At 36.6% G+C, this 26,053-nt stretch overlaps 4 protein-coding genes and 1 pseudogene across 7 annotated transcripts in view; all 5 read right to left on the bottom strand.

Annotated features, from left to right (window-relative positions):
* Positions 1-1,017: 1,017 nt before the first annotated feature.
* On the bottom strand, positions 1,018-6,108 carry LOC102596092 (putative late blight resistance protein homolog R1B-12). 3 transcript variants are annotated; one of them, XM_015304819.1, is made up of 4 exons: positions 5,837-6,108; positions 1,686-4,419; positions 1,525-1,595; positions 1,018-1,438 (listed from the first exon to the last, which is right to left on the bottom strand). In XM_015304819.1, exon 2 carries the CDS (start codon positions 4,344-4,346, stop codon positions 2,502-2,504), a length of 1,845 nt encoding a protein of 614 aa, XP_015160305.1. In that variant the 5' UTR covers positions 4,347-4,419; positions 5,837-6,108; the 3' UTR covers positions 1,018-1,438; positions 1,525-1,595; positions 1,686-2,501. The 3 variants fall into 3 exon arrangements, with proteins under 3 accessions (XP_015160305.1, XP_006366309.1, XP_015160304.1); XM_006366247.2 differs by having other exon boundaries at positions 1,535-1,595; XM_015304818.1 differs by lacking the exon at positions 5,837-6,108 and having other exon boundaries at positions 1,535-1,595; positions 1,686-4,713.
* On the bottom strand, positions 4,805-11,818 carry LOC102597623 (putative late blight resistance protein homolog R1A-10; annotated as a pseudogene).
* A 1,284-nt stretch (positions 11,819-13,102) lies between these two features.
* On the bottom strand, positions 13,103-17,776 carry LOC102595315 (putative late blight resistance protein homolog R1B-14). Its single transcript, XM_006366246.2, has 3 exons — positions 17,659-17,776; positions 13,671-16,408; positions 13,103-13,551 (listed from the first exon to the last, which is right to left on the bottom strand). The coding sequence occupies exon 2, from the start codon at positions 16,372-16,374 to the stop codon at positions 13,711-13,713; it is 2,664 nt and encodes an 887-aa protein (XP_006366308.1). The 5' UTR covers positions 16,375-16,408; positions 17,659-17,776; the 3' UTR covers positions 13,103-13,551; positions 13,671-13,710.
* A 933-nt stretch (positions 17,777-18,709) lies between these two features.
* LOC102594983 (ADP,ATP carrier protein 1, mitochondrial-like) lies at positions 18,710-22,074 on the bottom strand. Its single transcript, XM_006366244.2, has 4 exons — positions 21,975-22,074; positions 20,790-21,184; positions 19,861-20,232; positions 18,710-19,302 (listed from the first exon to the last, which is right to left on the bottom strand). The coding sequence occupies exons 2-4, from the start codon at positions 21,156-21,158 to the stop codon at positions 18,994-18,996; spliced, it is 1,050 nt and encodes a 349-aa protein (XP_006366306.1). The 5' UTR covers positions 21,159-21,184; positions 21,975-22,074; the 3' UTR covers positions 18,710-18,993.
* A 267-nt stretch (positions 22,075-22,341) lies between these two features.
* The window catches only part of LOC102594438 (protein TPX2-like), a 6,887-nt gene continuing 3,175 nt past the window's right edge, over positions 22,342-26,053 (bottom strand). The window contains exons 5-20 of one of the 2 annotated variants that reach the window (XM_006366242.2): positions 25,793-25,973; positions 25,596-25,692; positions 25,395-25,505; positions 25,188-25,301; positions 24,935-25,111; positions 24,777-24,839; positions 24,627-24,704; positions 24,377-24,535; positions 24,135-24,269; positions 23,971-24,051; positions 23,773-23,892; positions 23,510-23,676; positions 23,314-23,422; positions 23,161-23,220; positions 22,827-22,921; positions 22,342-22,739 (exon numbers count right to left, since the gene is read on the bottom strand). In XM_006366242.2, coding sequence (XP_006366304.1) covers positions 22,619-22,739; positions 22,827-22,921; positions 23,161-23,220; positions 23,314-23,422; positions 23,510-23,676; positions 23,773-23,892; positions 23,971-24,051; positions 24,135-24,269; positions 24,377-24,535; positions 24,627-24,704; positions 24,777-24,839; positions 24,935-25,111; positions 25,188-25,301; positions 25,395-25,505; positions 25,596-25,692; positions 25,793-25,973 — 1,868 coding nt within the window. In that variant the 3' untranslated portion in view covers positions 22,342-22,618. The remainder of the gene's footprint in view (positions 22,740-22,826; positions 22,922-23,160; positions 23,221-23,313; positions 23,423-23,509; positions 23,677-23,772; positions 23,893-23,970; positions 24,052-24,134; positions 24,270-24,376; positions 24,536-24,626; positions 24,705-24,776; positions 24,840-24,934; positions 25,112-25,187; positions 25,302-25,394; positions 25,506-25,595; positions 25,693-25,792; positions 25,974-26,053) is intronic. The other variant, XM_006366243.2, reaches the window with a different exon arrangement.

The following is a 26,053-nucleotide window of genomic DNA, read 5'->3' as shown; positions in this document are numbered from 1 at the left end:
AAAAATTATTTTGCTCCAATCATACTCAACATAAGGGGTGTGTTCACAATTTGATTTGGGTTGACTTTTCTCTTAAAAAGTACTCTAAAATAATTTTTAAATGTTTAAATCAAACAAATTAATTAAGTTTGATTTTTCATATTTAATTTGATTTGATTTGATTCTATTTTATTTATTTTGTGAACACCCGTCCAATGTTGTTATTAGGGGTGTGTAAAAATTGAACCGATCAATAAATTGAATCGAAAAATGCTAGTGATTTTATAAAAAAAATATCGAGTTATTAGTGGTTTTAATTTTTTAATATTGGGTTATTGGGTAAACCGATTATCCGTTAAAATTGTAGTAATTTACTATTTTATCCCTACATAATATTAAAATAGTCAATACATTCATGGTTACTGCATTGCCCTTTAGCCTTCAATTCACACTTACTTTGAGTTCAAAACTTCACATTATCCAAAATATTAAAAACTAAAGTAAGAACCATATTCCTCTTAATTTCTCTTCATGTTACACTTGTATAGTTCTTTTCATGTTAGCTATTGTTGTTTCAATTTTATGAGTGTTTGTAAAGTTGCATCATTGTCTTGTAGCGTCAAATTATTGGAGAAGTCATAAATTTATTTTATAAGCATTTTCTTATTGGTTAAATCGAAAACCGAACCGAGAAGGACCAAAATCAATTAAAAAATATCTTATTGATTTGACGTATTTAAAAATCAAGTATCGAACCAAACCGATAAAACATAAAATCATACTGAACCAACTGATGCTCACCCCTACTTGTTATTATTACTTTTATTAATTTGCAGCATGCATAAATTAAAGTTGGTGTGATTTTTATAAGATGCTATCCTTTTGGAATTTTATAAAATATTAGGTAATCTAGTAATTATGAAGATAATTAACTTGATCGTTGTGATGAGACTCTATTATGAATTTTTTTATCATATTCTTCATAGGGTCTTCTTATTTTTTGTTTTTCCAAGCTATGGTAGTTTTTGGAAGAAGGAATCGAGAAAAAAAATCAGCAACGACTGTTTTATTACGAGACAACTGATCTAGCATTGAGTAGATCTCATACATTAATTGTCTCAACGTTATTACGAGATAGTAATCAATTTCACTCTCTCTAAACCCAGCCCACCCACAATTAGAAAGATTGGCTGCAAAGCAATGCCACCCACTCTACCCTACCACCTGTAGGCAGCCGTCCTATCTACACTCTATTTTCCACCAACAACATATCCAATATAATTCCAAAGGTAAGGTATGAGGAGGGTAGAGTGCACGCAAACCTTATCCCTACCTCATGTAAACCGATAGACTTTTTTCGAACGACCCTCAGCTCAAGTGCAACAAATCAAAGTCCGTCATTGTATGCACTATGCACAATAGTAACATCCCAAAAGAAATTCAAGTTGATGAATCATTCCTGGGACAAAAAAAGGTTTTGTATCATTAATACAACCTAAATAAATCTTGATTTCCTCAGCAATCACAAAAGAATTAGAAGTTTACAAGTTGAAACCTTTGCATTAGCCTCTATATATGCTTGTTGAGGTGAAATGAACGCAGACCTTAAGTTTCAGCTGCAACAGAATGCGGAAATATACTATGGTTTAGATAGAACAAAATAAGATGGTATACGCGTTGATTCAACGAATGCATGTAAAACTTACAGTTATAAAATTTGTGGATTCGCACCACAAGATCTTCATTTCCCATGCTATGTTGTTCTTCTTGAATCCTATTTGCAGAGACATCAGCAGAAGGGCTACATGATACAATTCAATGAACTGCAATGTAGGTATTTCCGCTACATCATCAGGAATCTCAGAGAGGCAATAACAGTTCTTCAAAACAAGACTCTCGAGCTTAGGGAATTGAATAGAATTGACTATCCAGTGGATAAGATCAGTTCCATCCAACAGTAGGAATTTTAGCTGTTGAAAACGTTCGTCAGTTGACTCCCATTCTGATCCTTGGAAAGAATAATCCTTGAGCTTAAGCACCTCTAGTTCGGGTAACATGCAGAGTATTGTCATTTGGTTCTATGGAAGTTGGCACCCCCGCAACGTCAATTTCTTGAGGGTTGGTGGGAAAACATCACATTGTTTAAGTATCCATGGTTTGATAAAGAAACACTTGAGTGTTTCAAGTTTCTCCAACAGAACCAGCTTCTTGAGTTCCTCAGACATTTGTTTAGCAGTCAAGCGCTCTTCTTCACTTTCACGAATTCCTAACTTCTTCAGTTTGGGCATGCCTTTGAAGATGTGGCTTTTAATACTAGCAAAGGTAATGTAAGATAGGGTTTGCAGCTTGGTTAGTGAAAGATTAGAGCGACTGAACTCACCCGGATGATAAGAAAAGGTTGGCAGCCTGGTTAATGCAAGATTAGAGTGACTAGACTTGCCCGGATAATCTTTTTGTTCAGATTGAATGTTAGGAAAGTAGCAACATTTCCTGAAATAGAGATGCCTTAATTGTTTAATCTCTCATATCTCTGCCGGCAAACAAATACTAGCCTGGTGACTGTAACGAATTAGTGTCTGAAGATACCTAAGATTGCATATTGATGGAGGGAGCACAGTAAAACTGGCAAGGGCAAGATACCTCAATGAAGATAGTTGCCATATTTCACATGGTAGATGGTCAAATGGCTGAAAACATATATCCAAAACTGTTAACCATGTGAAGTTAGTAGAGGTGATAAACGAATCAACCTGAGAACAGGATCCAGGAGTTCCATCTCTTCCAAAACAAAGAAAGGAAGTTGCATGAGGAAGTGAAGGTTGATCATAAATGATCTCTAAACGTGTCAATGAGACTCTGTGAAAATTGAAAATGATGCGATGCTCAAAAGATGCCACTGATGGAGAAAGAATCACATTTGATTTAGTAAAGTAGATTGATCTCTCCTTCCATGCTTCTCGTATGATTAAATCATGAAACAGATCATGAACCTCACATGTTTTGACTTTGCCACTTGAGGTCCTTTTCTTAACCATAATTAGACTTCTATCTATAAGATCTTTTAAGTATCCCTCAGCAACTTCTTCGAAGTCCATTTCAAATGTGTGTTCTAGAAATTCTGCTGCAATCCATAGCTTGATTAGTCTTGAAACACTAATCTCAAAGTCTTTTGGAAAAGCTCCCAAATATAGAAAGCATGGTTTCAAGTGATGTGGCAAATGTTTATAACTCAAGGCAAGTAAGTCCATGCATTCTTCTGTTTCCCTACTCACAATCATACCAATTTTATGTGCTACGTCTTCCCAACAATTTTCCGTCTTGCTGATCTTGGAACAAAATCCAGCCACCACAACTATTGCTAGTGGTAGTCCTTGACATTTCTCGACAATTTGCTTTGTAGCTTTCTCCAGTTCAAGGGGGCAAGTCTCCACTCCAAACACCTTTAAGTTGAACAACTTCAAGCTGTGGTCCACACTTAGGCACCGCATGTAATGAGGAGGGCTGCTTGAGCTAGCATAGATACCAGCATTTGCTAGCCGACTAGTAAGTATGACACGACTTCCATTTTTATCATCTGGAAAAGATCTTTTCACGACATCCCATGCAGTGGTGTCCCACACATCATCCATTGCAATGAGATATCTCCTTCCTTTTAAACTTCTGTAAACTTGTTCTGCCAATTGCTCAGTACTTTTTAGGTAGGTGTTATCATTGACCAGTGAAAAACACCGCAAAATGCCCAACAACATTTCTCTAAGTTGATGCATTTGAGATACAGTAATCCAAGCACGAATGTAGAAGTGATGCTCCATATAAATATCATCATAAACTTTTCTAGCAAGAGTCGTTTTGCCAATCCCTCCCATGCCAACAATTGAGACGACATCTAGCTTTGAATGAGGCCCTATAAGCCGAGATTTGACAGTCATTAAGTCATTATCAAGGTCTAACACAGTAGCTTTGAGATGGGGACTGTATTCTGAATCCCTCTCCACAGTATCTCGTGTTAGTAGAGCATCATAATCATTTCGAGAATTCATAACCTTCATCAAATATGCCTTTATGCTATCGGAACCTGCAGTCACTACCTCTTTCTGGAACAATTCCCAATTTTTTGGATAGAAATGGCCAGTTGTACTCTTTTTCAATTCATATAAGTCGATGCTACCTAGAAGTTCAGTTGCCATACATTTAACCTGCTTTTCCAAATGTTCCACTTCTTCTGGAGCATTTCTAATCGACAAAGAGTCTGCCAAAAATGCATGCCAAGAACTGACTGCTTGACGTAATGCAGGGTAACGAGAATTGTCACCTTTCAGCAGTTCCTGTAGTTTTTGTTGAAGAGATATGACGGCAGCATGAGCCATTTCCTCTTCTTCTCTCCCACAGATTGATTTTTTAATTTGTATGAAATTATTCTACGTTGTGCTTAAATTGACCCTGCAAATGTTCCACTGATGTAATTACACACAAGTCCAAAGTCCAAATCTGCAATACTGGCATTTACTGTGGACTCTTGATGAGCAAGAGAAGTCAAAAAATCAAACAGCTAAAAGCAAAAGGAAAAAAAAGAACTTCTAACCACCTGACATCCGAAACTCAATGGTTTAACTAACTTGAATTCATGCTCAAAATCCTGAACCCGCCTTTGGACCCTTAGTGTCACCAAAGGGTGAAGGCTCTACACCAGGAGTTTATCCATTATCAAGACTAGAACCCGAAACCTCTTCTTAAGGATAGAAAGATTCTCATCCATTTTACCACACTCGATGCTGCCTAAATTCTATAGGTATATTCTCTTTGTGGCTATATTTGTTTTCATTTATTAGTAGCTCTAGCCCCTTTGATTAGAAAAAATACGGGGAAGAAAAAGAGAAATACACTTCAAAACTTTTGTTTTGATTGTAGGAAATTAAATCAGAAATGCTTTTCCAGAAACCAATAACAAACTAAAATCAGATTTTCTTTGTAAAAAAAGCACTTGAAGCAAATACGATAGCAACAACATACAAAGTAAAAAAAATACCTAAAGTAAATGTCCTCATGAATAGTTTCCAAAACTTTTTCACATATCAATTAGCTCTCCAAAGTCAAACCAAAACCAAATACAAATATACAAGTATGGTTTCTTTAAAAAAAACATTTCTTAAGCAGAACACAAAAGCTTCACACAAAAGCTCAAGTGATTATAAGAGTTCAGATTCCGAAGGATGACCATACTTCTTAAAAACCCAAAACAGCAAGCAACTAATATTATTTTTTCTGATGACCGCAAGCAACTAATATTATATCAGTTAAACAAGTCCAAACACTCCAGAAATAGCAACAGAGAAAACAACAATCAACAACAACATAGCTAGTATAATCCCTACCTTCGTGGGATAGAGAGGCTGTTACGATAGACAAAGAAAACAACAAGCAACAACAACATAGCTAGTATAGTTCCTACCTTTGTAGGATAGAGAGGTTGTCTCAATAGACAGAGAAAATAACAATCAACAACAACAACATAGCTAGTATAGTCCCTACTTTCGTGATATAGAGAGGTTGCTCCGATAGACAGAGAAAATAACAATCAACAACAACATAGCTAGTATAGCCCCTACCTTCGTGATATAGAGAGGTTGTTTCGATAGACAGAGAAAATAACAATCAACAATAACATAGCTAGTATATTCCCTACCTTCGTGATATAGAGAGGTCGTTTCGATAGACAAAGAAAATAACAATCAACAACAACATAGCTAGTATAGTCCCTAGTCCCTACTTTCGTTGGATAGAGAGGTTGTTCCGATAGATGGAGAAAATAACAATCAATTTATATATATTCAGAGTTGTAAATTCAGAATAAACATACCAGTCACTGAGCTGGAAAAGATCACTAATGAAAACACCGAGTGGAAGCTGTAATAAAGTAGAATAAAATAGTTCTAGAATTTGTAGAAGTGTTAGCAGAGCAAAAATAATGTTGTAAAGAAGAAGCAGTAAGAGAAATGGGAAGAAGATGAAGTCAAATGATGAAAAGAAATGATCAATAATTGCTCTTTCACTTTCAACTTGTCAATTTTTAAGCAACCCCACACAATATAAAATGTTCTCATCTGTTTGACTTGAGCAACACTATACAATCCTTTCTTATTCTTTTGCTTTTGCTTTCTATTCTCCAAAAGGAATCTACATATTCATCTGGAAAAAAAAAGCTTTTATTTTATTTTTGATTATTAACTTCTATTTTAGTTTTTGTTTTTTACTACGTGATGCTAAAAGTTACACTGTAATTACATTATAACAAACATGCATATCATTATAACTACTATACTGTGTAATTACTAGGATGTGCAGGTTGATAATTTTAAGGTGATTTCTAAACACACTCTAAATAAGAGGGAGGAAAGAATGTCCATTGAACAAGAGTTAAGTAATAAGGACAATTAAATCTTTGATTCAAATTGAGGAAGGAATATGATCTTCAACTTGTATATACATTGTGAAGAGGTCCATCAACGGTCTCCCTATAAATTTATTGATGTAGTTTTGCACCTTGTTGTAAATATTGATTGAATCATCAAATAGTTGGGACATTGTGAGAATATGAAGTACATAGAAATAGGAAAGTGCAATGCTAGAAAGTTTGACAGGATGTCCAACCCTATCTCTAGGCGGAACTGGAGGGATGGAAGGGAGGCATCCAAACCCCCTTTGTCATAAAATTACACAATATACAAGGTCACAAATATTTTTTATGTTATATAGCAGATGGTGAACCCCTCGGTGAAAATCATGTCTCCGCTACTGCACTATTCAGCTAACCTGTTTCATCCATGTGCACCATATCAAAGGTTGAGTAAAGGCAAAACTGCATGTAAATATGATAACAAGAACAGTATCCTCTCACAAACATAAATACAATGTTAGCATGCAATTTGAGACACAGATTTCAGATCAAGGATTAAACATATACTTGCTACCAAACTATCTTAAGGAAGTCGAGAACTTAGACAATGTGCTGCATAACTAATGATCACCAATATAACCATGATTAGTAAATTAGGACCGCATGGAACGGCAAAAAAGACAGGGTTATGATCAGTGTTATTAAAGCCATTGCTTTGTCACTTAAAGCGATAAAACAAAGTGCAACTGTTTGATGGGGCAAGCCATGCGCTTTAGATAAATGTGAGCCTCAAAGAATGGTACACAAAGTGATCCCAATAAGAAACTGTTGATTCTTTGATTCTCAACTTTATCAACACTGGCCATATAACTGTTTCACAAAACGGTAAGTACAACAAGTTGCAACATTTTTCATGTCAATTTGTATACTGGTCAAAGTTAACATAGTTTGACTCTCTAGGTGCGAAACATGACAACTAATATGGAACGGAGAAAGTAGCTTTAAGACAAGGACAAATGTGTGATTGGAATCACTCAACACATGCACACCAACAAACCAAAAGTTCCAAATGAAAATAGTATTTCTAAGAGGATTAAAATCCCTGAGAAGGTGTTTAAGTACCCCTTCTGTCAGTCCTATTCAATGATATGAGTGCTGAATGAAAAAATTAAATCATTTTAGTATTCGTCAACCAATATAACCAGAGATGGAGTGAGAACTTCCCTAAGGGGAGTCAAAATATAAAGAATACACCGACGAAAAAGTCGAGGAAATTCACCATATGAATAAAAATTTTACCTATTGATACACAGTGAAATTTTCGAGCAAACCTTGGACAAGGTGGTTCCACCAATCTTCAATACGCAGGTCCACCATTGTATGCACATAGTAACATCCCAAAAGAAACCAAGTTGATGAATCATTCCTGGGAAAAGATGACTTCTCTGGGAGAAAAAAAAGGGTTTGTATCATCAACGCAACCTAAATAACTCTTGATATCCTCGGCAGTCACAAAAGAATTAGAAGCTTAGAAGTTGAAACCTATGCATTAGCCTCATTGCTTGTCGAGGGGCACGCCAAATTTCAAACAAACACATGCCTTAGGGTTCAGCGCAACACAATAACTGTTACTCTACAGTTTATAGACCGTGAATGTGGAAATATACAAAGGTTTAGACTTTTAGATAGAGCAAAAACTTTATTATGGGATGGTATCAGTTGATTTTTGTGGTTTGCGCAAAAGAAAATTTTATTCAATGCACTAGAGAATTTAATGAAAGAATATAAAACTTACAGTTAGGGAATTTGTGGATCCGCACCACAAGATCATCATTTCCCATACTAATTTGTTCTTCTCGAATCCTATTTGCCGAGTCGTCAGCTGAAGAGCTACAATGATACAATTCAATGAACAGCAGTGTAGGTATCTCTGCTACATCATCCGGAATCTCATACAGGCAACCACAGTTCTTCAGAACAAGATTCTCAAGCTTAGGGAATTGAATAGAAGTAGCTTTCCAGTGCATAAGATCAGTCCCATCCAACAAAAGGTATTTTAACTGCTGAAAACGTTCGTCAGTTGGCTCCCATTTTGATCCTTGGAAAGCATAATACTTGAGTTTGAGCACCTCGAGTTTGGGTAACTTGCATAGTAATGTCATTTGGTTCCATGGCAATTGGCACCCCCGCAACGTCAATTTCTCGAGGGTTGGTGAGAAAACAACACATTGTTGAAGTGTCCATGGGTTGATAAAGAAACACTTAAGTGCTTCGAGGTGCTTCATCAGAACCAACTTCTTGAGTTTCCAGACATTTGTTCAGCAGTCAAACACTCTTCTCTACGTTCGCGAATCCCTAACTTCTTCAGGTTGGGCATGCCTTCAAAGATGCTTTTTGTAACACTACCAAAGCTAATGTAAGAAAGGGTTTGCATCTTGGTTAATGCACGATCTAATTGACTAAACCTGTAAACATAATCTTTTGGATTATCAGAAAAGTAGCAGCATTTCCTGAAATAGAGATGTCTTAATTGTTCAATCTCCCGTATATCTACTGGCAAACAAATACTAGTCTGGTGACTGTAACAAATTAGTGTCTGAAGAAACCTTAAATATCTCACTGATGGAGGGAGAACATCAAAACTGGCAAGGGCAAGATACCTCAGACTATATAATTTCCATATTTCTGATGGTAGATGGTCAAATGGCTGAAAACATAGATCCAATACTGCTAATATTGTGAAGTTGGTAAAGGTGATAAATGAATCAATCTGATGACAAAATCCAGTTGTTCCATCTCTTCCAAAACAAAGAAAGGAATTTGCCCAAGGAAGTGAAGGTATAACTATATCATAATCAAGGTCTAAATGTGTCCATAGGTCTTTCCAATAATTGAAAATGATGCAATACTCAAAAGATGCCACTGATGGAGAAACAATCACATTAGATTTGGTAAAGTAGATGAATCTCTCTTTCTGTGATTCTCTTACAATTATATCATACAATAGATCATGAACCTCACATGTTTTGACTTTGCCACTTGAGGTCATTTTCTTAACCATAATTAGACTTCTATCTATAAGATCTCTTAGGTATCCCTCAGAAACTTCTTCGAAGTCCTTTTCAGGTGTGCAGTTTACAAACATCGCAGCAATCCATTGCTTGATTAGTCTTGAAACACTAATCTCAATGTTTTTTGGAAAAGCTCCCATATACAGGAAGCATGACTTCAAGTGATGTGGCAAATGGTTATAACTCAATGCAAGTAAGTCCAGGCATTCTTTTGTATCCCTACTCACAACCAGACCAATTTTATGTGCTACATCTTCCCAACAGTTTTTCGTCTTGCTAATCTTGGAACAAAATCCAGCAACCACAACTATTGCTAGTGGTAGTCCTTGACATTTCTCGACTACTTGCTTTATAGCTTTCTCCAGCTCCGGGGGGCAAGTCTCCCTTCCAAACACCTTTGAGTTGAACAACTCCAAGCTCTGCTCCACACTTAGGCACCGCATGTAATAAGGAAGGCTGCCTGAGCTAGCATAGATACCCACATTTGCTAGCCGAGTAGTAAGTATGACACGACTTCCATTTTTATCATCTGGAAAAGATCTTTTCATATCATCCCATGCATTGTTGTCCCACACGTCATCCATTGCAATGAGATATCTCCTTCCTTTCAAACTTCTGTAAACTTGTTCTGCCAATTGTTCAGTACTCTTTAGGTAGGTGTTGGCATTGACCAGTGAAAAACACTGCAAAATGCCCAACAACATTCTCTATGTTGATGCATTTGAGATACAGTAATCCAAGCACGAATGTAGAAGTGACGCTCCATGTAAATATCATCATAAACTTTTCTTGCAAGAGTTGTTTTGCCAATTCCTCCCATGCCAACAATAGAGACGACATCTAGCTTTGAAGGAGGTCCTATAAGCCGAGATTTAATAGTCATTAAGTCATTATCAAGGCCTAACACAGTAGCTTGGAGATGAGGAGTGTATTTTGAATCACTCTCCACAGTATTCCATGTTGACAAAGCATCAATGTCATTCGGACCATTCATAACCTTCATCATATATTCCTCTATGCTATAAGAAGCTGCAGTCACTACCTCATCCTGGAACACTTTCATACCTACTGGATTGAAATCAGGTGATCTCTTTTCCAATTCATATAAGTTAATACTATCTAGAAGTTGAGTTGCCAAATATTTAACCCGACTTTCCAAATGTTCCACTGCTTCTGGAGCATTTTGTTTCGACAAAGAGTCCTCCAGAAAAGCACGCCAGATAGTAACCACTTCGGGTAGGAACCAAAATTTCTTTTCTACCAGCATTTCCTGCAGTTTTTGTTGAAGAGAGACAACGACATCGTGAGCCATTTCCGCTTTCCCTCCCACAGATTGATTTTTCAGTTTGACTCTGCAAACATTCCATTTAAACTGATTTTCGCTAGAGAAAATAAAGGGAAAAGGAGAAAAGAAAGATATAGGAGAATTAACTTGCATAATGTCACTATATTTATGGTGACAAGAGCTACATATCTCCATTAATGTAATTAAAAGCAAGAGGACTCCAACACTGCAACATTCAAACTACCCCAACCAGGATCAATTTTATTGACTTTTGAGAAAGAAAAGGCGAGAATCAAACAAACAGCAAAAAGAAAAATAAGAACATACCCAATGTGATCCCATAAGTGACGTCTGGAGCCTAAAAAAAAAAAGTTCTAAAAAGAAAAGGTAAGTTAAAGCTGCCTCATTCTGGCTTTTGAAGCTATACATAACCCCTTGAATATCCCAGTCATTTTTGTAGCAAATTTGACTAAACATTATAGATATCAGGCAAACACATTATGATGAAGTACCATAATTATCCCAGTCTTATTTATTTATATTCGACTGATTCGAATTTGTGCCACATAGGGATAAATTAAGGGGAAGGACTTCACAACAGTAGTTTATCTATTATCAAGGCACAAATCCTAAATCTCTTCAAACTCGAGACCTTTATTTAAGAAGGAGATCTCATTCATCCTACCACACTCTTTAATGATGCCTAAAGTATCTTATGTTTGTGACTAATTTTATTTTTCATATATTAGTAGCATCTAGCCCTTTGATTAGAAAAAATAAATAGTGTTAGAATAAGGAAACAAATTTTAATTCTAGGAAACAGCAAGTGAGAAGATAAACAATCATTTTGTATATAAATTCAGAGGTTGCAAAATTCAGATTAAGCATACCTTTAGTTCTCAAAACACCAAGTGGAAGCTGTAAGAGAAGTGGGATGAGGATGAATAGAAATGAGATCACTTTCCACACACAAAAAAACAAGAAAACCACACAACATTGAATTTGTTGGCCAATATTATGCAAGCCTTTCCACTTGAGCAATACTAAGCAAGTCTTTTGACTTTTTCTTTATTGCTTTCCTTATTTTCTCTAAAAGAAGTTTATTTTACTTGTTATAATTTAAAATTTAAAAATATTCAATTATATAATCACACCGAGAACATCTCAACCTTTTTATTATTGCTCAGTGGTGGACAAGTTGAGGAAAGGTACAAAATGCAAGTGGCCTTCTTTCTTTTTATTATGGGAAAAAAGATAAATATACTTCGAACTATCGTAAATGATATGTAGATACCCTCCGTCATACTTTTGGGATATTGGTGTCCTTGCCATCTAAAAACTAGAGTATAAATGCCCTTCACTCTAACAGAAGACTATATAGGGACACGTGGCGCAATTTTGTCCATCGATATGATATTTAATAAATGTCGAGCCAATGGATAGGATTGTGACACGTGTATGTCCGTTATTATAAAGAGCATATATGCTCTAGTTTTTGGACAGCAAAGGCGCCAATGTCCCAAAAGTATAACGAAGGGTATTTGCATACCATTTACGATAGTTCGGGGGTATATTTATCTTTTTCCCTTTTATTATTGCTTTGTTTTGCTCTACCCTTCCCAGATTTCATTTTGTGAGATTTCACTGGGTATGTTGTTGTGGTTGTTAATTGATAAATCTAATCGGAAGTGGAAAAAAATTAACCACCAAAAAGACTAGAAATTTTCGTCAAGATTCTAGAAACTGCAACATAAAAAACTACATCATACACAATAAGGAAACCAAAATAACAAAATTTGCACCTCAAAAAGTTGCACCAGACTCTTGAAATAGACCAAGAATAACATAAACTACAAAATATGTACTTCCCAAATGTGAGTTCCTGTTAAGTATTTTTCGTTTTCACAGTTTTGATCAAATATTTGGTGGAGTTTTGACAAATTTAAGGGAGCAAAACTGCTGGAACTATTTTAAATCTACTACCAAATATAAGGGACTATTTTTGTTATTTTCTCTAATTACACCTGACAACCAAACCTGATGCTAGGAATTACACTGTAATTGTATTATGACAAGCAACCAGGTCTTTGTAACTATTCCCTCTATCTTCATTTATGCAGCATACTATCATTTTAAGTATGTCCGAAATGAATGTCGCATTTCTATAGTTAGAAATAACTTAATTTTAAAATTTTCATTTTATCCATAATGAAATAATTTATAATCACACAAATGTCTAAAGTATGTTTTAGACCAAAAGTTTCAAAAGTTTTCCTTTCAAACTTAAACTCCGTGCTTAGTCAAACAATGTCACATTTATTGAAATAGAGAGAGTACTATACTATGTAATTAATAAGAGGTACAGCCTAGTAATTATACAATAATTTCCAAACACACTCTATATAAGAAGGAAGAAAAAGGTACATTCACAAAGTTGTCAAGGAATAAGGACAATTAAACATTTAAATCAAAAGTGAGGAAAGAAAATTATCTTCAACTTGTACATATATATGGTAAACCATCAGCAGTGTCCCTAAAAATTTATTGATGTTCTATTATTTTCTTCCTCTGTCTTTTTTTGTTTTGTACCTTGTTGTGACACAGGGAGAATACAAAGTAAATTGGAGCAATGACTAGTAAGTTTAAGCCAACCTATCCTCAGGACAAAGCTAGAGGGATGGAACGGATCCATCCAAACTCATTTTATTGGGAAAGTGCACTGCATATACAGTAGATGATGAACCCAACCCCCGTGGAGAAAATCCTATCTCCGCCACTGCGCTATCTTGCTTACTTGCTTCATCCATTTATTTCATTGTCTCCTGCAAACATGATGCATGAAAATAATAAAAGAAAGAGTTATCATAACATGTTTGATGCAGAAAATGAACCAAATGATCAGGTTGACTATTCAAAAATCAGTAAGACCAGGCCTACTAACCTTCTTGCTAGCAACTTCAGAAGTTGACGCGATTTAGTGACTAAATATCTGGAGGATAGATGACAAGCTTGAACACATTGTCCTTGATATCTCCTTTTTGTTTCTCCTGCTGAATAAACCTGGCAGATGCTGCAGCAGCGGGAGTGGGCCAAAAGAGCTCCATATTCTGGAGGGAAGGCACCTCCACTAAACCAAACGGGATTTCATTTAGGCTTGAGCAGTGTTTAAGGAAAACTTGTTGCAGTCTAGGGAAGTGATGGCCTGAAGCATTCCAGTGTTCCAAATTTGTCCTTCCAATATGCAAGACCCGAAGCAGACGGAAGCCTCCATCAAGCGGTTCCCACTGCGTTCCCTTAAAAGCATAGTCTTTTAGTTTCAGCACTTCAAGATTTGGCAGCATACCTAGTGTAGATATATGGCTCCAATCAAGGAAGGTGTCTGATAAAGTCAGCTTCTTCAGGTTTGGCGGGAACTTGTATGATTGGGGAAGACCGGATATTTGACATTGGGATGGGGGGAGGGGAAATGTGTCATTAAGCAGCTTCAGAGTCTCCAGGTTGTCCAATTTGGCAAGATTATCGAACAAGCTTGAGTCTCCATTTGTAGCCACAAGTGTAGCTACCTTCCCACGAATTCCTAACTTCCTTAGACCAGGAGTTCGTGCCAATATATTTTCTTTACAACAATCAGGCAAAACGGTGGAAATGGTCTGGATGTTTCTTCTTACAAATGGATCCTCATTATCCTTCCGCGTTTTGGCTGGAGGACCACGTAAACAGCTCAACCCACTGGTGTACAAGTGTTTGAATTGGGACATTTTCCATATATCCACTTGAATGTCAAGCTCACGTGACTTTGTTCTGACAATTAGTGTCTCGAGGTTCCAAAGTTTGGAGATTGATGCAGGAAGCACCCTGAAATTTCCTGAAAGAGCTATATACCTCAAGTGAACTAGCTGCACTATCTCATTTGGGAACCTTGGAAAATTGATATACTTCAAGTCCAACACCCGTACCAATCTAAATGCTTCATGGAGGAAAGATGTATGTTCACGAAGCAATTCCATTTCTTCCGAGGCAAAACACAAGAAAGAACGGACATTTGGACCAAAAGGCCTTGAAGTTATGAAGTCCAGAAAATGTGAATGCACGCAAAGACGACGATGATATTTGGAAATCGAGCTCAAAGAATGATTCTGAGCAGATTCTTTGAACACCTCCAGGAATTTCTCCTCTGAACCCATTTTTACACTCAAATCTCGCAACATATCATGAACGCGACAACTCTTAATTCGCCCATTGGCCCTCTTCTTCGCGACTAAAACTAGATTTCTGTCAACAAGATCCTCAAGATATTCTTCTGCTGTATCCTCCAAGCATTCTTGCCCCATTTGCTGTATGAATCCTTCACTAGTCCACAATCTGAGTAATTTCCACACAGGAATTTCAAAGTCTTCTGGAAAGACTCCGAAATAGATGAAGCACACTTTCAAGTGATCAGGTAAATGCTTATAACTCAGTGCTAGAACATCCATACATTGCTTTGGATCCCTAGCAACATACGAACTAACATCATTAGCAACTTTCTTCCACCAGTCACGTGTTTTTTCTTTCTTTAAGAGAAGACCTGAGACTACAACAATTGCAAGCGGTAGCCCATAGCATTTTTTGGCAATTTGTAGTCCAATATCTTCTAGCTCTAAGGGGCAGCTTCCTTTGCGGAAAACCTTCTTTGAGAGGAGCTCCCAACTTTCTTCATGAGTCAGAAAGCGTAAATGGTGAGGGAGACCTTCAGGGTTAGCATGCAATGCGACCTCTGTGTTTCGAGTTGTTAATAATATTCTGCTCCCACTAGCTGTCTTTGGGAAAGCCATTTGGAGGTCATCCCAAGCCTCCATTGTCCAAACATCATCAATGACAACAAGGTATCTCTTGCTTCTCAAATGACTAAACAGTTCTCCGGCCAATTTTTCATCATTCATTTTATACATTTCATCTGTGATGAGACCTAAAGAATCTAAAATTCCAAGAAAGACCTCCTTTCGACTATACAGCTGAGACACATAAATCCATGCACGGTTATAGAAGTGGAATTCAACGGAAGGATCAGTATAAACCTTTTTAGCTAAAGTTGTCTTTCCCAGGCCACCCATCCCGACAATTGAGATGATCTCTAACTCCTCTGACCCATTGGTAAGTCGACTACTTATTTTCATAGCCTCGTCATCAAAGCCTACCACATTTTCTTCTTCCACCATCGGAACTCTCTTTTGTGGTGGACTTCTACGAGAGGACTCTCCACCATGTAGGCTTTGAATCCCAAACATCTTCTTGTCATAAATCTCCTTCACCTTCACCTTGATTGATTCAATTTCCTTTGCAACATTTCGAAGCTTTGATGAGTGATCAAATACGTGCAAGGCTCTCCCGACAGGGCTCCTAGCCTTTTGCATCGCTGCATTAGTCACGAACGTGTCGATTATATCCTCTGCCTCATAAGCCACAATGGTGATTTGGCTTACCAACTCTCTGACATATTCATACTCACTCCGCTTCTCCCGAGAGTCCTTAAGAAAAGCTTTCATCAAACTAAGCTCTCTGTGAAGAGACTCAACTTGATCCTTTACTCCTGAAAGCAACTCCACATGATAAAGGAGTAGTTGTTTCAAATTCAACAAGAGAAATTCGACGGCAGCATCAGCCATCTCTTGCTTAAGTGCTTACTCTTCCTGAAGAAATCTGAAAGTGCAAGATGGTGAGAATTAATTTTCGAGCACCATTTAAACAGGTGTACTCTCTTTGTAGGAACACAAATATATAGTAGTAGATTTGGCAACTGCATATAGATACGACAACAACAACAAACCCAGTAGTATAATCCCACAGGTAGGGTCTGGGGAGGTATTGTATACATAGACCTTACTCCTACCTTGTGATGGTAGGGAGGTTGTTTCAATAGACCCTCGGCTCAAGGAGAGACGAAAAAGATGCAGTAACAACAGCAAGATAGTAAGATACACATGCATATGGATACGGTGTGTATAAAACGATTTATGAAATTCGTTCGTGATAAATTTCAATTGTTCAGTGCTGCAATAGTTGGCAATTACTACATTACTTAATTCCATGGACCAATATGATGCTCTCGAACAACAATTGTTTCTCCTCTATACAAGCCTCAAAACTCGAAGAAAATTTTGGCTATTATAATTCGAAAATTTTCCTCTGAAATCTAACTTCCCATACCAATAGTCCAATTACAACAACAACAACATATCCAGTGAAATTCCATAAGTTGGGTTTGGAGAGAGTAGAGAGTACGCAGACCTTATCATTTACCCATACCTCGTGGAGGTAGATTGGTTGTTTACAATGTACCCTCAGCACAAGTGCATCAAATCAAAGTAACTATGAAAAGGAAAAACGGAGTGAAAAAAAACATGACAACACTTCCTATACCAAAACAACACTTATTTCTCCTACATACAAGCCTCAAAAGTCTAAGAAAATTTAGGTTCTTAATAATTTGAAATATTTCCCTGAAAATCTTAAGGGGGCCTTTAACCATGAATATTTTTTTTTAACTTTTTCCCAAAGTTGAACTCCGAAAAACATGTTTGGTCAACACCAAAAAGCTGTATTCACTTTTTTCACTAAAAATTAGTCAAAAAAAATCAAAAACAACTCCAATTTGTATTTATAGCCAAATTCAACTCCAATTTTCAAATATCATTTTCACTCGGAAAACAAAAACTATTTTTTTTCAAATACTCACAGTTTTCATGGCTAATCGCCTCTAAATTTGGGGAAAAGGTCCAAATTTGCCTCAAATTGCTCAATTTTATCGTTCATTATACCTCTGAAGCTCAGACTATTTTTTTTTAATCCCAAAAATTGCAAATAAAAATATGCTAAAAGACTATAAAATGATAGTAAAATATGCTGAGAAAATAATAAATTAAAAAGAATGGAAGAATCAGAAGACTTACCAGTTGTTTGGTATTAGAAATAAGTTTTTTTTTTTTTCTCAAAATCAACTTTTATGAGAAAAAAATTGAAGCTCAAAATATAGGAAAGTAAGAATTTTAATGAATTATATTTTTAGATTTTTTCAAATGTTTTTTCCCAGAAATGCAAGGAAAGACTTTGGGTTCTTTTAAGTCAACTTTAGGGGTCGTTTGGTACGACAAGAGTAGATTTTGCGATAAAGTTATATCAGGATTAATAATTAATATTGAGGCATCAAAATATGTTTTCAATTCATTTTTATTGATTCACTATTTTTAAAATAGTTTTTTATTTTTATTTATTACTTTTAACGGATCAAGAAAAGACAAGTACTTTTTTAAACCTATATAATGCATGTTATTTATAATACAACAAATCAAACTGTAAATAAAAAATAACATCAAGATAACTAACCTCAACATAATTTAATCTCAAATCAAACGATGCCTTGCTGTTTTACATGAATAGTTCTGCTGATTATTTTTAGCTAATCAATTGTGTGAACGATTATTTCAATTAGTTTTTTTTCAAAAATAAAATAAAAATTATAGTATGTTATTGTAGATTTAACTAATTTGATAGTTGACCTCGAAAGAATCCAAAGTCTACTCTACCCTTTTTCCTATCTGGTACACGATACTTAGATTAAAGCAAAATTAATTTAAATTTGCGTTGCATTAAAGCCCATTCAAGTGAAACACTTCCTATTAATAATTTTTTTTTTATATTCAAAGCTTAAATCGAGACCTCTAATTAATAAAAAAAACAACCTTATTCATTGTAATTTGTACCACACATACTCCTTTCTTTGCAAATTGAAGCCTCTAGTCAAAGTATTTTAGTTTGATTGAATACAAATTTTAAGAAATAACAAAAAAAATAAAATTGAATCGTGTAATCTTAAACTTATCCGGTAGAATATTGTAATTGAAAAACTTAACAAAGGTAGAAAGAGATACTAAAAAAGAGAAGTAAGACACTTAAATTGCGATGAAGGGAGCATCACTTTGAAGCTGAAGCTGAAGCTGGACCTGCAAAGCAACCAGGAATGTGTACACAATCTTGTATAAGCTTACAAGGTGATCTCTATCCATAAACCACTGAGGATCTCTATACACTATATTACTAATAACATGGATCGTTTGAAATTATGCAAAAGTCAAACTCAACAACAACAACATATTCAGTATAATCTCAAAAGTGGAGTCTGATCCGTAGAAAAGCTGTTTCCAAATTCCGATAGACTCTCAACTCAAAAGTTAGACTTGGACAAACAAAACTAATCTACACAACCACAACGATCATCTTTGTCATTATCACTCGATATATCTACCACCACCAGATCCATATTTCGTTCCGAAGAAAATGAGCTGCAGTTTATCATACCCGGCTAGAACACCGGCACCAGCAACAGCACGAAGGATATTAGCTCCAGCGCCTTTGAAGAGCGACTTGGTTCCTTCTTTCTTCATTATCTGAGAAAATGCATCTAATGAACCCTTGTACTTGACTGCTTCTCCTGAAGTCATCATCATTCTTCTACGCACCGTATCAATCGGGTAAGACGTTAAACCAGCACCGATAGTAATGCCCCATCCGAGCAAAAAACTTGCAAAGAAACTATCCTGTGAACACCAAAAATAGCAATGGCGTTAACATGCATAAGGACTAATCACACATATGAATCTAAAAGAAATGTACGGCATGTCGCTTTGGACTCTTCAAATACAATGTTGCACTCATGTCGAATTTGTAAAGATATGGCACCTGAGCCTTACTCGATCCCAAAAGGTGGCTCATAAGGAGAGAATTGTCCAATTCTATATAAGCAGATTACTGGTTCATTCCCCAACCAATGTGAGACTTTAAGGCATTCTACCACCCTGCTTCACATCAACTGGAGCGTGGATTGAGAGCCCAAACGGAAATAGACCTGGCTTTGACATCATGTTAAGATATGCATGACGCTTGGACCTGACTCAATCCCAAAAACTATCTCATTAAGGGAGGATTGCACACGTCCATTTCCCCATCAATATGGGACTCTACCAAAAATGTATTATTTTTGAAGAATCTAACATGCACCCATTGACATTTTTAAAAAGTAAGAGCAACATAGCTGAAAGTGCATCGGAGTCCATATTAGGACTTCATGAAATAAACAGAGTTCAGATTCTCCATACCTGCAAGTTACCAACCAGAACCACAGGTTTAAGCGAATCGTATACTCCAAAGTACAAACCACGGTAAACAACTATTCCCACACACGAGATGGTGAAGCCCCGGTAGAGACCAGGAATACCATCAGATTTGATAGTTTTCCGGTAAACATCGAGCAAACTATTAAACTGCCTCTCACCACCCTTTTTCGCAGCCTTAGCATCATTAGTGAGCCGCGTTCTGGCATAGTCCAGCGAGTACACGAACAAAAGGGTTGAAGCACCAGCAGCACCACCGGATGCTAAATTTCCTCCAAACCACTTCCAGTAGCCATCCCTTTCTTTATTGAAATTAAACATTCTCTTAAAGTGGTCTCTAAAAGCAAAATTCAAAGCCTGCAAAAAACAAATAGGCAGTGTTAACAGTAAGGAAACAAAAATGCACTACTTCTAGAGGATCCAAAAATCACCCATGCAATTTTGAAGACTCCGAGCAACATAGACTATACAAACACTAACATACGCGATGTAATCCCACAAGTGGAGTCAGGCGAGGAAAGAGTGAAAGACCCTCGATTCAAGTCCAGCAAATCAAAATACTTTTGAAAAAATAAAATAAAATACGACACTGTAGAAAACATGTTAATTAATAAGTAAAGCAGTACAGATCATTCAGAAAGAAAAAAACAGAAACAATAGCGAAGTAATGTGGTAACTGAAATACAATAGACAACAAATGGTAACAAATATCAAAAGCAAGAAACTACATGTGTGGAAGGCTAATACTATGACAGACACTGCTAACAGACTCCCAAAAAGCCTAATCCTGCTGAAACGCAAGACAAAGCTCAGCTACCTACTAACCTTCTACCTTAATCCGTGACCTCCATCCCCTCCTTTCCCAAGCAACAGACTATACGGATCAATCAACAGAAAGCAAAGGTCAGTTAAACCTGTGTTGGGAAATATCTGATGACATTTGCAGAATTGCCTCTCCATAGAGAAAGGACACCTTCATCCTTGATAGTTCTTGTAAAGCAATCGGTAATCCCTTTGTACGGTTCTGAGAGTCTACCGGATTTGATCATCTCATCCTGATTCTGAATCAAAAGCTTGACTCTCTCAATCGGAGCAGCAGCCGTCTTAGACACAGCAGCAGAAACTCCTCCCATGAAAAAATCCACCATAAAACTAGTCATTTTCTTCTCTAACGGAGCTTCAGATGGAGACTGTACAAGAACAGGACCACGCGATTGCTCACTAGCTTGACGAGTCGCCACAAAATGACCCTTGATAATCTCATTGACATATCCATCCGCCATGTTTTAAGATTGATCGATGCAGTGACCTATAAATTAAAGAAAATGAACAAATATTACAGCGTCTCCCAAAACTTCCAATGAACCAAAACGATGTTAGTTCCCGTTCAAGTAGTAATAAACAAAGTTGCTATGAACGTCTTACTACGACTATGTTTTACTCGAGTTTAAGTTCTATGCACAAACGGTCATATACAATACAGATAACTCAAACATGTTATTTGTTTGTCGTTTTCGATCAACACTAGACAATTTTCATTCATTTCAAGCATGGAAAAGTTCCCCACCACTCTCGAAGTCATAATTCTCCATCATATATAAGTCAAAGTCAAACAAACGATGATTATATAAACTAAATGCTTCTAATATAAACTAATTACTCAATAACATATAGTCATATACAATACAAATTACTCAAACATGTTTGTCGTTTCAAGTCAACACTGAACAATTTTCATTCATTTCAAGCATGAAAAATTTCCCCACCAAAGTCAGAGTCATAAGTGTCCATTGCATATATATAAAAGTCAAAATCGAACGAACGATGATTACTTACTTATATCGTATCGCACAATACTAAAAATCTTTCAATTACTTTACCATAATTAGTTTTAGCTTACTGATTTCTGAATAAATTATTTATGCGGCGCACAATTACAATTACTTTACCATAATTACTTTTAGCTTATTATGCACACAAATATAGAATACAAAAGTTATTGAATTCTGCGGAACTCGAACTCAAAATTACCTGGACCATAGTTTATACACAAAAAATTACACACAGTAAAAGGTGTTTGTGTGTGTAGAGATACTAACCGGAGAAACTTCCTTCTTGTCTATGTGAAGAATAGAGAAGAACATTTTTGAGAAGAGATCAGTAGAAAAAATGTTGGGAAAATAAAGGAAAGGAAGAGTTTTCCAGATGGTGCTACGTGGAATATTTTTTTTAATTGACAAATTTGACCTAATACCCTATATTTAGTATACACTGTTGAGTGAGCCAAAAAAGTTTTTAAGTTGAAATAACAAAAAATAAGTAAAAAGTAGTTAACGTACCTTGTAAAGAAATTTTATTATTATTTCATCCAAAAAATATCACAGATTTCTTCATAAATTGTGAGATTTATAACTTTAAATATAACAACAAATTGACTAGTATGGATTGTATTGAAGGCAAAGTAACTTAACTGAATACTCATGAATGACTGAATATATATACTTGAAAGAATATTGGAGATACAATATCTAAGCTCCAATTTACACAAGTTTACAGACATTATAAATACAACAATGAGATAAATTTGGAGCATAAAACAAAGCTTCTAATTTGGGAGTAACCAAAAAGCAAAGCAGTACCCTCTCCTCACATTCTGGAATTCAAGGCTTCTTGAACAACTAGTTAGCTCTCCAATTTTTGAAATAGTTAGCTCTCTGATTTTTGAATTGATCATTGTACTATATCACCTCATTTGGTAGGCAGCACTAGAAGCTGGCGCGTACGGGCAGGCCATTGCCCTCCTTTCTTTTCTTTTAACAATCTGTAGCTTTGGTGATCTTGGTTTCGTCACTTGTTTGGAAGACCTGTGATGCGCAGAAGCTTTAGAATATGCAGAGAAATAGGAATGGAGAAAAAATAAGAAGAGAGACTCGCGAACTTGCTGTACATACTTCTGAGGTAGAAAAGGATGATCAAATTTAGGCACTGGTCTTGCATGGGGCACCAAAGTTCTCCTCAGTTGTTTCAATGCTTTCTCTTCCTCCATCTAATCCATAAATGAAAGTAACACGAAATTCAGAGAAGGAAAATCCGGGGCTTTACACACATCAGCATAACGTAAGTCATTAAGCATAGCATCCGTCATGTAAGTGCCATAACTAGGATGCCATGCTCTCATATCATATCAAGAGGTTAAAGTCTCACTTATGTCATAAATGAAATAAGAATTAATCCGATATCATCACAAGATTAAATCAAATAACATAAAATCAGGATGTGCATTACCATTCTTGCAGATTCTGTCTCTTCTCTATACCTCTTATGCATCACCTCTTTCTGCTTAATCTGCAGAACAAACTTATGACCTGAGCATTGGATGACTAGGAGAGAAAGCAAGTCTAACTAAATACATGAGATTCTAGATGGGAACGAAATTACCTTCTTATCGAACTCAGCTCTATCAAGAGAACGGTGATCTACATTCAGTTTAAAGTCCTGAACTTCAGTGAGGGGTTTACGTACTTTCTCAGGAACTGGAATAGGGTCCCTGCATTAATGTTCAAAAAATTATAAGCCATCTTTGGATACTGAAAATATGACACTGTATGGAAAAGCTTGTTCTTTTATATCTTACTCGGCCAAGATTGGTTGAGCCTTAAAGTTCCTCATCTTTGCTTCTTCCTCCTCTATTCTTCGCCTTTCTTCCATTTGCCTCCACGTCTCCTGCTCATGCTTAACAAGACTCTCCAATTGGAAAGGTTCTGGTCTTGTGCACCGCTTTGGTTCTGGTTTTGGTGGAATCTGGCATGACAAAACAAGGTAATGACGAACGTAAGAATGTGTTTGTGGACAAGATCCACGTGTTAGAGTAGAGGTAAGAAAAGATTGGTTAAGTACCACTGGATAATCAGTGGTGTATGGATATGGAGTTGCTTTGCGCATTCTGGACCTCTCCTCCTCGATTTGTTTATGTAGAAGTTCGGTGAACAATTTCCTCTCTTTCTCCGCACCTCGTTCCTGAACGCAATGGAAAGCCAAGGCCATGAGGAACTGTTTAAAGCTAAAAAGGAAAAAACCAAGAACAAAACTACATACCTCAGTGGAGAGATGGAAGGGATTTGGAGTGGTGTTTCTAGGAATAGTCTTGACATTTTGAGGTTCAGAATTAAGGGAAAGCTGAAAACATAGAGAAAGATATGATGAGAAGAAAATGAGGGAAGGACGGTAAAATGATAGTAAGAAACATGACAATGTTAGACCTTGTCAAACAACATATCAGCTACATTAGCTGGAGGTGGAATTCGTTCATCGGTGGCAAAATGAAATTCTTGAGGCAGTGTCACCTGCCTCTTTGTGTTGCAGAACATCCCCAAATCTCCTTTACTTTCAAAAATCTACAATTTGAGGAGGAAGTCAGCAACAAGGGAAAAGCTAGAGACCAAGAATTTTCCTGTATAGTGATCACCATATTCTAGAAAGGTCGGTAGGTGGCTATCGTTACCTTCTTATTCAAAGGCCTTGCCTTAAATTTGGGAACTTTTTCGAGTTCTTCCTTTTCCATTTCTTTGGAGCTTCTAATCCTTGGAGGTCGTGCCCTTAGTGATGTTTTAAGAACAGGTGACTTTGGGGCTGTAAGATGCGACGATTTCCACTGATGACTCTGCGATGAATGAATTGCTATATTCAGTAATTAAAGCAAATAAATTTGTTTTTATCGAGTGATTAGTGATTACAGGAAGCACTCCCTGTACCTGAGTAGATTCTATCGATGCAACTGTTGATGTTTCCGCATTTTGATTTGCTCGTGCCATAGTTTGCAAATGAAATTCCTGCAGAAGTAAGATACAAAATTTAGATCGAACTTACACTGAAAATTATGACTTTGGCAATCTATACGATACCTTAAATTCTGGAAGTTGAGGTATACTCTTCGGTAAAGCTGGTAGAGTTGGAACTTCCAATAGCTGTTGCAAAATATTCAAGATAAAATTGGAAGATTAGATCAAAAGACGCAATTAAAAATCGCGAAAAGAGGGAACAAATGTCTAACATGAGGTACCTTTTTGTTTAACGGGCGAGCCTTAAACTTTGGAATTTTGGCCATCATTTCTTCCTCTTGCTCAGCTGAACTCTTGACTCTTGTTGGACGAACACGTTGAGCTGTTACAAATTCAGGTTCTTTAGGCCTGGTCAATATGAGCTTATGCTTCCTCTGCATCTGTCCAGCTGGATCATCCTGGAAAATGAAAATACTTTAGAAGAAATGTAACAGGAAAGCTAGTTAATATTCAAGTAAAGCTCCAGTGACTTACATGTGAAGTGGAACTGCTCATGCGAGGCAGTGACATCTCCCTGGTGCCAGATTGGAACTTCTTCATCATTTCTGCTATTGAAACGAATGGGGCAACTGGTTCCCGAACATACATCTTAAGGGGAGAAACAATGTTAAGTTAGATTCACAACATCCAAATTTGCATAGATTCCGAAATGCAAGAAAAGGAAAATGTTGTCATGTAAACCTTTCTGTCCTGTTTATGAACTTCTGCAGTCGAAGCGAATAAGGTGGAACTGCTGCTAGCAACCCCAACTTTTGTTTTGTGAGGCAGATTCTGGGGCTTGACATTGAGAATCTACCATGTTCGGAGGAAAGAAGAAGCATGGTCAGCTAAAAAGTGAAATATTATGCATGTCGCGAATAAGATCTGAAAGATAAAATTCACCTGTCTGGATTTTCCGCCTTCTAGTTTCTGTCTTTTTATAGCTTGGTTTTCTTGGGAAAGATTATGTGCTCCAACAGCACTTTTCGCGATTGTTTGCCTACGCATTAAAAGCAATTCGTTATTTCTATCAGAGCAAACATTTTTGGAATGACCGAACAAAAAAAATCAGCGCTAAGAAGCTAAAACCATTAACTTACTTTCTGACACTAGCTGGATTACTACTCTTCTTCAATTGTGACTGTTGCAGGTGAGCTTTTGACTTTAATGCTGAAGGGTTTCTAATAATGCTGGCAATCTTTTTAGCCGTCTGTCGCTTCTTGGAATCAGTTTTCTCGTCACTCTTCTGAGTTATCATCGGTGGTGCAGGGGTGCTAACTTCTGTCACAAAAAAAAGGCATTATTAGATGCATATTATCAGCTGAAGGGGGGGGGGGGGGGGGGGAAGGGGAGAGAAAGGG

This window comes from Solanum tuberosum, unplaced genomic scaffold (genome assembly GCF_000226075.1).
Source record: "Solanum tuberosum cultivar DM 1-3 516 R44 unplaced genomic scaffold, SolTub_3.0 scf00626, whole genome shotgun sequence".
In the NCBI taxonomy this organism is placed as follows: Eukaryota; Viridiplantae; Streptophyta; class Magnoliopsida; order Solanales; family Solanaceae; genus Solanum; species Solanum tuberosum.
Note: the sequence above shows the minus strand (reverse complement) of the source record. Positions and strands in the feature narration are given on the sequence as shown.